Source organism: Hirundo rustica, chromosome 18 (assembly GCF_015227805.2).
Source record: "Hirundo rustica isolate bHirRus1 chromosome 18, bHirRus1.pri.v3, whole genome shotgun sequence".
Lineage (NCBI taxonomy): Eukaryota > Metazoa > Chordata > Aves > Passeriformes > Hirundinidae > Hirundo > Hirundo rustica.
In genome coordinates this window covers 5,821,423-5,832,241 of record NC_053467.1, presented here as the reverse complement: position 1 = coordinate 5,832,241, position 10,819 = coordinate 5,821,423, and the positions used below count along the sequence as shown (strand labels likewise).

Sequence of the window (10,819 nt, the reverse complement as noted above, 5' to 3'; positions counted from 1 at the left end):
TATTTCTCCACAAGACTACATGACCGCCAATGGCAAAAAGAAAGAGCCTGCTCTTTGTCCAGGGGGAAAATATTGCTCTATTTCCAGTCCTGCCCTGCTTGGTTAGAGATCTTCCCAATAGCTCGCCGGTGCCAAAGACACCTCAGCCCCACCCATCCAGGGGCTTTTTCCCCAGGGGGCAGGGCCCAGAGGCAGGGACAAGACACCATCCAATCAAGGAGAAGTGGCAGTGGAAGAGAATTATGATACAGATAATTAAGGAAAAATCACATGATACAGATTACAAATCTGATAAAACACAATATAAACCAAATTGATGCATTACCACATGGACTTGTTGTTGAATCAGTTACTAATATTCCTTTATGGATGCTTATTCATTGCACAATGACCTACCAACCTGCTAATAGTCTTAAATCATGCTAAAATTTCCTAAACCCATATTTTTCTTTTGCCAGCCCCCCACTTATAAAACAACCCCGGTTATGTAACAGCGCTTGAGAAGAACCTCCAAGTCTTACTAACAGGGATTCCATTTTTCCCTGCTATCAAGCAGGCTTAATCCATTTCTTTGGATCCACCCAACCATTCAAAGCCTCAAGGATATATCAGGCTTTCAGGTTTTTTACGCCCTGCCTTGTTGCAGACCCTGCACCAGCTTCTAACTATTCTAACCCTCAGTATAGCCAAGATTCCTGTAGGCCATCTGACTTGGGTTGAACTGCAGCACTACCGGGAACAAGGATTCCTGCAGTCGAATTATAGGCAATATCTCCCCTCTTTATTTTCTGAAATCCCCCAAAGTAACTAAACCTCCACTATTTCCCTATTCCAGGCTTCCACTTAGTCTCCAGCACTCACTTCATACCTTCATTGACTGGTCCCCTTGCAAGGAGGTTGAAACACAGTTAGAAGTACTCCAAACATTGCTTTGCAGATTGAGGATTGTCCCATCTATGTCTCATACACAAATGCACAGTTCCAAGTTTTCATTATACCCTTTTTGCAATATTCTCATCCATCTAGGTTCTTTGTGCACAAATTAGGAGTTATAATTTCTTAGGGAGTTTTACTTCCCTTTCTCTTTTTGTCCTTTTTTATTTCCTGCTGAGGGTGAAACCTGCAGTCCCATAGCAGCGGAGAAAGCCCAGGCAAGCCACTTTAATTAAAAGGGGTACCTCCCACCCAGGCCCCCCCAGAGCCACAGAGACTTGAGGTTGCTATCTCAGTGGAACCTCCAAATTGAGAAAAATGAAAATTCAATCTTGGAATATTTTTCAAAAGTTTAATAAGGAAGCAAAAAAGGACAATGTCCAGTGCTGGGGTGTTCCTGACTATCAGCATATGAACACACCGATACATTAAGACAGTGTTATCTATATACTGTATATGCTTTACTAAGGTACATACATATTCATAAGTTTCGTGCATTATTCAAATATTCTTGGTAGCTTTTGATGTTGTAGAAATTTTTCTTTCTTTGGGTTTTCCACTCTGACTTATCTACATGACATCCTGCAGATCAGGTCAATATATTTTATTCCTTCTTGTGGCTTCATCCTGTTGTTTCAGACTTCCCTGATAACGAGTAGTTAACAAAATTCTTCTGTAATTCTCCTTGGTGTTCTGGTTTATGCCACTCTTATCAGTTGGAGAGGTCAGTCAGCAGATGTGGGAAACAATTTAATCGCTTTATACAGTTCTCTCAGTTACATAGAAGTATTTTAACATTTTATATTTTGCTAAGGCCTACAGTACAATACATTCATCACATTATTAGTTCTATAAGCTATAAGGTGTATACATCAACATAATATAGTAAGCACACTACTATTTCCATGAGCTATATGGTGCATACTTAAAATGAGAAATTAGGTTATATTAGCAAGCAGCTAAAAGGGATTATAAATTATGCTACACTTAAAATCAATAACCACATATAAAGACTAATACACAAATGCAAAAGCCAATATTATAGGGTCATTTTGAACAAAGGTATTTACTTTCCTCTTCCAAAAATCCTACTATTTCAGTTAGGGGATTTCAGAATCCAAATTAGGGTTTGTTCTCGGTCATCTAAAACTGTAAATATTTTACCTAGCTGAGACAGAGAGATGTTTCCTTGGTATGTTCGAATTAGTTTGTTTGTGACAAAGAAGTAAATGGTGCTTCAAAAGAAGTTACAGTGTGTGCATAGTTGTAGTTTAGTTGGAAGTTGTTTATATATAATGGGTTTGTTGAGTTAAGAATAGATAACAAAGCCAGCTGTTCCATGAGTCATTACTGAAAGACTTCTTTTAAGGATATGATAGGGAAGTCCGCCCAATCTAGGTCTCAGCTCTGGCCAAGCTGTGCCCTTCACTGGTGGGAGAGGTATGCCATCAAGCCCAGGTGTTTCTGTGCTAAAAATGAAAGCAAGTTACTTTGACTACCTGATTTGGCTTTTCAGAAGCTGAAGCTCTTTCCCCATAACACAACATGAAGGCCTCATCTGGAAGAGGCTTTTCAAGTACTGATTTTGAAAAGGGAGATTGGTCATGATAGCAGACCCTGGGTGATGGTAAGGGCATATAGGCAGTTATAAAAGGGGAGAAAGTGTAGGGTGGATGTGTACCCCCTCAAAAGTCTTGATGCCCTCATGTTCTCATGTTTTTCTCATGTTTTTCTCATGTTTTTCAATCAATTCACAACATAACCTAGCAAGCCAACAGCTTGCTAGAAGCAGAAGATTGTCAATGGTAAGGCAATCTGCCCACCGCTCTTACTCAGACTCCAAGACTCAAACATTTCAGAGACATCAGTGGCAAAAGGATGTGGGTTTTTTAATTGAAATTGTTTTAAGTTGAATTGTTATTATTTATAGTGTTAAGTTGAAAAAATTGCAACTTCCAAGTATGAGCCTGCAACATGCCTCTTAAAAAACTTGTATTTCTAGTAATTCCCTTTAATACCTCCCAAATGTGAATGTCACAACTCCAATGATACATGAGATATATCACTAGCTAAGGGAACTAGACTTGTCGAGTTGAGTAGAAAGTTTTATTCAAACTAGATTTATTATCTGTGTCATCATGTTGTCTTTGTCATCCTAACTGCAAGGCGCCTGTAGAAGATAACAAAGAACACTTTTACATTTTTTAATATAACCAAAAGGATACTCATTCTCAGAGTGCATTGTCACCGTGCAGCTGTCTGAAGCTGCCCCCCAAACTCGACCATCCTAGAAATAAAACAAGTCCCTGGGTGAGCAATGATAGAAGGGATTTGAACTCAGAGATCTCAACCTATGCCTTTGAAACCTACATGCAGATGTATCCTTGGCCAGGGAGCTGGGTGGTGTTAAGACCCAGACCAATCAGCTGTCTAGATCTGGGAGTTTTGAACTCTATATAAGAAGGTTCTGAACAATAAAACAGGCTGTTTTTCTTATGATCAGAAGGACTCGAGTCATAATTTCTGTCTCCAACCCACAACCACATGTAACAGCTCATGGACATGGGGATATCAGAAGATCCAGGCTGGGTGTTAATCATAGATCCACTCATGAGCACAGCTTCTGTAATCAACCAGTTCTTCAGGAGTGAACCATAAATTGATCTCTGTCTCAGCACTTTCCGTGGAATCACTACCATGAATGATGTTCCTAGGAAAAGAAAAGGTGAATAAAAGAGTAACAGAATTCTTAAAGTAAAGTAAGCTTCTTGTTTTGAAGTAATTCCCATTATGAACAGGAATTTTAAGTAACAGTAAAGTAGGAAAAGACACAGCATAGGCAGTGCTAGGTTTGGTCCTCATTTTTGTAAATGGGGACAACCATGATTTGATCCCCATCCTTAGATCCTAATATGATAAGGGCACAGGGAATGGCAGCTCCATGTGTAAGACAGAGAAGGATGGAGCACATTTTCTAGAGATATCATGACATAATACTTGGCATTTAGTGCCTTTGGATGATACCAAAAGTTTTTAAATTTACCTTCCAACTTGGATGCAGAAGTCCCCACGAATAGTGCCAGGCTTGGAATCGAATGGATTGGTCTCCCCCAGCATCATTCTTCCAGTCTTAATCACATTAAGACCTTCCCACACCTTAAAGAAAAAAAAAATCCCATTCAGATTATTAAATTTTACCAGCAGATAAATCATGTCCACAAGAACACGGGGCTATCCATCATGACACAATCACCATCTGAGTATTTGTCACAGTGAGACACATTTTATCTACAATTCTTCTGTCAGATTCTTGAAGCATCTGCTCACATGGTCCCATTCTGTACAATCCCCCCCCTTACCCAGGGTGGGGAGAGAACAATTTTCCATCTCAGTATGTCAGTCTCAAAGAGCTGTCTGCTCATGGGAGAGCTAGACCTCAACTATTTTACAAATACGTTATTAAGGAGAAAAAGAGAAATAGAGTTAAAATATTCCACCATCCTTTATAAGCTGGCTTACTACATGGCATATCAGAGTGGGGCTTTTGTGCAGATTTACTGTTTCTCAAGGTCCTGGTTTTGATTCCCTTCTACCCATGCCCTCTTCCTCAACAAACTGACTCAAGGGAGAGAAAGACTATGAGAAAAGATTAAAGAAAAAGAGTTAACAGCACATCTCCTTAATCACAGTATTTGAATCCACATTTTAAAGGATTTTAAATACTTTTAAAAACAAACTAGAATACAACAGGTGACACAATCTCATTGCAGGTAAGACAATCAAGCAGTGTGGTTTTCCTTGCCAGGAACTCACCATGGCTACGACAGGTCCTGAGTGCATGTACTGCACCAGGCCATCATAGAATGGCCTGTCCTTGAGGTCGATGTAATGTTCCCTCAGAAGGTCCTCAGAGGCCTGGGTTAAAAAACCAGATAGACAGAAAAAAGCTTACAGTAAGAACTTAAGAGCATAGTGAAATCACAGAGATTAACCACAGAGAGCTGGTAATCCTGAAATTTGCACGCACTTAAACATTCAGTATTTCTAGCACCTTCCTAGGAGCACTTTCTGTTGATACGAATTTGAACTGTTCACTTTAGCCATAACTAAACTTAGAAAAGTTTCTGTTGCCAATACAGGCAGCTTATGTGACCTTGGATTTGTGAAAGATACTCAAAGATATTTTTTAGGCATAGGATGCACCTGAAAGAATATTCTCTTCAGACTAAGGGCATCAAGTTACTAAAATTAGCGTGCTTAGCATGTCTAAAGCATTTAGCCAGAGCTGGGAATTGGAACTTTTCCAAAAACATCCCAAGTCCTTATCGAAATTTCAGTTTAAATGTTACAGAGGCCACATTTGTTGTTATAGCATGCTGCTCTATTTGAAGGCTATAGCTGATGTAAAAAAGCAGACACAGCAGTTGAGAGCTTACATGTATTAATTTCATGGCTACCAGTTTGAATCCTTTCTTCTCGAAGCGTTTGATGATCTCCCCCACCAGCCCCCTCTGGACCCCATCGGGCTTGATGGCGATGAAGGTGCGCTCGTCAATGGTTGCCATGGTCCTAAGGAGGGAGAGAATAAAATTTGTTCCAGTACTGAGTCTGCTATCAGGGTAATTAGATTGGGTGCATCTGAGGGTCAGTAATCCACAGTCTCCAATGTTTGGACAAACCAGTGACCACACATAGGTTTTCCCAAGTGCTGCAGGAGTGAGTTTGAAGCAGTGGAAGGGTGCCAAGAGTAGGAATAATCAGTGAATACTGAAATCAGAAAAGCTCTGAATGGAAAGGAAGGTAATTATCACCACGGATCCGTCTTCTAGTGCTGTGCAATAAACTGATAAATTAATCCATACTCAGAGTTTTCACCTGGAAAACCAGCAGGACCAGAGGGGCCGCGAGCCCCGCGCCGCTGCAAAGGCATGTCTGCACACACGTGAGCGGGCAGGTGAAGGGACACAGGGGCTGCGAGGTTCCGAGGGGGTGCGGTGACACTGTCCAGGGACAGGGGGACCCTTCCTGCTGCCCCGCAATCCGGCTTACCCGCTGGTGACCCGGTGGCTCTGGCAAACCTTGAAGCCTTGTCCCCCGCTGGTGGCCCGGTGGCTGTGGCAAACTGTGTCCCCCGCTGGTGGCCTCGGTGGGTCTCGCAGCCCGTAGTCCCCTCTGCTCCCCGGGTGTCTCACAGCCGCTGGCTCCCTGGTGGCTCTGGCAGCCCGTGTCCTGCGCCGCTGGCTCTGTCAAGCCATGTCACCGCAGGTCCCCGCCCGGTTTAGTTGTGCTCCCCCTGCACAGCGGTTGCCACGGCGACAGCGCGGCCTACCGCACGCAGAGAGCGCCGTTGCCGCCTCCAGCCCAGTTCCCGCGGGGGGGATTCGGGATCGATCCCTGTCTCAGATTCCCCGCCCGGGTAACATTGGCACCCACCCAGTGCCTCTTCCCTTAGAGCGGGGGTGCTGGGCTCAGCCCTTCAGCATTTCAGTCTTGCCTGCTAGATCCCGATTTTTATTTAATAAAAGGCACATAACATTATTTTAATAAAAATCTCGTTATCGTACTGTTCTGCTTGTATTTCCTCTTTAAAGGAGGTCATTAATTTTGTTGGTGGGTTTTTTTTGTTTTTGTTGTTGTTGTTGTTTTGGGGTTTTTTTTGTTTTTGTTTTTGTGGTTTTTTTTGTTTTTTGGTTTTTTTTTTTCCTGGTTATACTATATTAGCTCTTTGAGTCAAAAGACCCTTCAAACATTTACCACTGAGCTGCTTTGCCTTGAGTATTCTATTGCCTTTGAGAGAATAGAGGATAAAGCATCTGGATGGAAATCCATGCTTGTCCTGTTTTTGTTTCCAAACTGATATGAACTTCCTGGGCTCCACTCCCTGGTTTTTCTTGAAAGCAAAATAATGAAGATTTTGCTTCCCTCTGGGCAGGACTTTGCTGCTTGACAGGGAAAAGTTCAGCTCTTTGATAACATGGATTTCCTTTCCTAGGATCCCTTCTCTTCACCACAATTCATCACACATCCATGTGGAACTTTTAGTTCTGGTGGGAGACTCCAGATCTGACCTAAGCATCTATTCAACCAACCTGCTTTCTTGTATTCACAGTCTTTTTCCATCATACTTTCCAAGATCTCTGATATAATAGATGATATTTTAAAAATCACAGCATCATACATTCTAGCAAGTCCTCCTTGAGGTTATTTTGGAATTAGAGTTTCTGAGTATTCTCCTGATAATGCCGATCCAATTTATTCTCTTGCTTTGATAAACATTTAAGACATTTTATACTACTAGAACAAACTCTAATCTTCACTGTAATCTTCACTATGGCAAAATAACATATAAAAATAGAAGAAAAGTCTCTAGGAACAGCATATTTATAAAAATATTAAATTTAAAGCAGCAGTGAGACATCTATTTACAGCCTTGTTAAATATATATCATTTAATGATTAAATCTTAGGACTTGCCCTAAGGTGGGCAAGCATGATTTCCATCTTCACCATAGGTCTATTCTGGGATCTTCGCCAAGTCTTTACACCTCATTAAATAAGGGTCAACTTTGTCACTTTTGAGATTTATCCATGATTAGCAGAGCAAGTTGTTACTGTATAAAGGAGCTTTTGCTGGATGCAAATTTTACCAAGATCACTTAATTACATTGGAAATTACATGTTTATCTAAAATATGAAGATGTAGAGAGTATAGACAAATAATTTCCAAAAAATGGACTGATCATGGGAGAGAAGTTAACACCTTCAAAGTTCTCAGTGAGTGAACTAAGTGTAATTGCTGAGCTCAAACCATTTCCACATTACTTAAAACCAGAAGAGATTTTAAAAATAGGCCTGAGACAGGACTGATTGTGAATGTCTCCAGACTTCAGGAGAATTTAACATAGCTCCAGCTTTGCTGGTTTGTAGAAATAACTTCTCTGCTGTGGACTCCAGGATGGTGTGAATAAATGTAGAAGAGAGATCTCTGAAGCTGGGTTTTAGAAGATAAGGTTTATTGTAAAGGATATGAGGCCTTGCTCTGAGCTGCCAGGTGCAGCTCGTGGCAAGGCCTAGGAAAGTGGGGGAAGGGAGAGGTAGGGAGAGGAAATTCCAAGAGAGGAAAGTCCTCGGGAAAGGGTGCCAGGCAAAGAGAGGAGAGAGCAAAGAGACCAACCCACCGGTGAAGCCCCCTGATAAGGGGTCTCAAGGTGGGCTGAACAGGACTTGTGCCAATGGGGTTACAGATACATGATACTTCAGGGGAGGGTTACAGGTATGGGATGAACCATACATTGGGGGGTGTGACAGAACATTCCATTTGACCTGGGTCTGGCTGCAGGTGACCTTCAGCTGGTCACATAACTGTTTTCCCAGACATCCAGTAGCTAGGACATCTCAAACATCAAAACTTACTTTCAATTCTATCTCACTTACAGACTTCACATTCTCAGAATCTAAGCAATCATATTTATAGGGCTTTCTGGCTTCATCCTCCCCAACACTGGTTTGGCCCCAGATTTATATGGGTCTCAGCTCACAGCCTCTGTCTGCACCACCCTGAATATTTGGGGTTCTCATCAAAACTGATATTTTGTTCTGTGACCGTCTTGCTCCTTGTAACCAGAGTCCTCGCTCTGACATATTTTGTTGCTCCAGGATATCCTACCTTTCACTTAGCTGAGTGCTGCTGTCATTCATCAGTCTTTATCTTGATTTACGTTGTGCTTTAAGGTATAAACCACTATAGAATTAAGTTTTTACAAAAATTTCTTCCTCTGGGTAAAGTCCCAGTTAAACTTTCTAATCCCAAGGTGATCTTAGCGCTGATTTTCTTCCCTGGTAAACTGAAAATCAATTTACTTGGGGGCAGGGTGGCTGCCTCTAGCCAAAGGTAGAGGCATAGGAGAATTGTGTCTTTTGGACCCTGTGAATCCAATGGCCTGGCACATCAGAACCACGGAAATATGAAGCTTTGTTCAATACTGGTGTGCATGTGTCTCCTTTTGAAAGAGAGGTGGCTGCAATGGAAGGCAGGAGCCTCCCTTGGAATGGAGGATGTAACCACCCCCCTCCAAATTTTTATAAATTTGAAATTAAAAGGGCTCTCGGGCAAAGATATGTGGATAGGAATAACAGTTCTTTAGTAGTATGTATAACAAGGCAATCAAACAACAACTACAGCATTAAGAACAAGGAAACCCGTGGCAGCCTTCTCAGCCAAGACAGCAAAGGGACGGAAGAGAAGCTTTGCTTCTCAAAACCCTGGGACAGTCAGTCCCGGTGCCCCTGCAGGACTTTGAGGAGCACCAAGCTGGAAGAGCAGGAATGAGCAAAAAATCCTGGGCTGGTGGAAGAGATGTATCAGAAGCTCTGCAGCAGTAGCTGGAACTACGGGATGTCCCAGCAGGGTACAGGGGTGCGGGGGTACAGCATAGAGAAACCCAGAGCAGTGTCGAAGAAGTGGCAGGGGTGGGGCAGTGGCAGCCCTGCTCCCAGCAGGGCAGGAAAAGGCAAACTCAGGATTCCCAGGCACACGAGCAGATTGTGATAGGTCCCTCTTTTAGTGAGGTAGGTATTAATAAGGTTTTGGCTCAGTGGCTGGTCTCATGAGCAGAGGCTCACGCCACAGAAGAAGAAGCAGAAAACTCCAGGCTGAGGTGTGCCAGTGGCAGTGAATTCCTTTCACCAGGCAGCAGGTAGCTCTGACCCTCAGACAGAAACTCTCCAGAATGAGAGGGCTGCAACTAGATGCACTCCTTCCCCCTGAGCTTGGCCACTTTGTTTTTTTAAGCACCCATAGGGACCTAGTAGTTAGTGTTTCTTAGCAACTTATGGGAAAAATTCTATAGGTAAGAAGAAACAAAACAAAAGAAACTTAACTCCCAACAGAACCTGTTTCTAGTGCTGGGGTGACAGGGGGATTGCAGCATTTGACCCTGTTGGAAGCTGAAGTGAGCTTGACTGGGAAGGAGTAGAAAAAATGTCCTATTGTGACTGGCCCAGAGGCCCCTTGTAATCTGGGCATAGATTTCCTCTGGAGCAGGTATATCAAAGACCCTAAAGGACTCATGTGGGCTTTTGGAATAGCTGCTGTAGAGACAGAAGGCATTAGGCAATTGAACACTTTGCCCAGACCTTCTGCAGCTGGACTCCTAAAGGTGGAGGAACAACATGTCCCAATTGTCACCTCAGCAGTGCACTGCTGGCAGTTTTGGACTGTGAAAAATGAGATTCACTTTCTTGGTTAAATTTTAAAAGTTCAATAAAAAGACAATAAGAGACAGAAATAAAGCAAAGGATTAAAAAAAAAAAAAAAGAAAAAAAAAAAAAGAAATAAAAAGGATACCACAGGGTGCTTGGCATTCAGCCAAGAGCACACTTACTATCTTGGAAACATCCTTGTCCTGGTTTAGGGTAAATTTGGGAGAAAACCCCTGAATGAGGTCCCTACAGGGAGCAAACCCAAACAGCCCCTACCCCCAACTGGTCTGGTAAAGAACTTCTTCGGAGAAAAGTGGAAAAAACTATTTTACTTAATAAACAAAGTGCACACAAGTACAAAGAATGAGTAATACAAAACAATAAAACCTCTCATTCTGGGGTGAGATGGCAAATTGAGAAAGTTCTTGCCGTAGGTGTAGCTCGGCTCTTTCTCAGTCTCTTATCAGTCCCAGTCTCTCTGGTGCTGCTGGAAAATGCCAAGGTCCAGGCCTCGGTGGGCTGCAGGTGCAAGCCCCTCAGCGCCCCCTGGGTTTTTTCAGTCCAGAGCAGGTTTAAACAGTCCCAAGAAAAAAAGGAAAAAAACCCCAAGTCCACAGAACTTCTCTGCTCTAGCTAGCTAAAACTAACTAGAAGCAAAAAGATCTCTGTCCTGCAGTCTCTCCAAG

The 10,819-nt window shown here is 42.5% G+C and overlaps 1 protein-coding gene across 2 annotated transcripts; it reads right to left on the bottom strand.

The window, feature by feature from the left end:
- Positions 1-1,271: 1,271 nt before the first annotated feature.
- LOC120760903 (nucleoside diphosphate kinase A-like) lies at positions 1,272-6,398 on the bottom strand. Of its 2 annotated transcripts, none has more exons than XM_040081663.2 (5): positions 5,983-6,398; positions 5,370-5,502; positions 4,747-4,848; positions 3,977-4,089; positions 1,272-3,643 (listed from the first exon to the last, which is right to left on the bottom strand). In XM_040081663.2, the coding sequence occupies exons 2-5, from the start codon at positions 5,496-5,498 to the stop codon at positions 3,526-3,528; spliced, it is 462 nt and encodes a 153-aa protein (XP_039937597.1). In that variant the 5' UTR covers positions 5,499-5,502; positions 5,983-6,398; the 3' UTR covers positions 1,272-3,525. The 2 variants fall into 2 exon arrangements, with proteins under 2 accessions (XP_039937597.1, XP_039937598.1); XM_040081664.2 differs by having other exon boundaries at positions 6,012-6,293.
- Positions 6,399-10,819: the final 4,421 nt, after the last annotated feature.

What these genes read in the sequence shown, in the direction of transcription:
- LOC120760903 (XM_040081663.2), bottom strand. Translation starts at nt 5,498, where the DNA reads ATGGCAACCATTGACGAGCGCACCTTCATCGCCATCAAGCCCGATGGG. An exon ending in CAGGACCTGTCGTAGCCATG is followed by an intron (nt 4,090 to 4,746) that starts GTGAGTTCCTGG and finishes TTTTTCTTTAAG; the next exon opens with GTGTGGGAAGGTCTTAATGT. An exon ending in TTCTGCATCCAAGTTGGAAG is followed by an intron (nt 3,644 to 3,976) that starts GTAAATTTAAAA and finishes TTCTTTTCCTAG; the next exon opens with GAACATCATTCATGGTAGTG.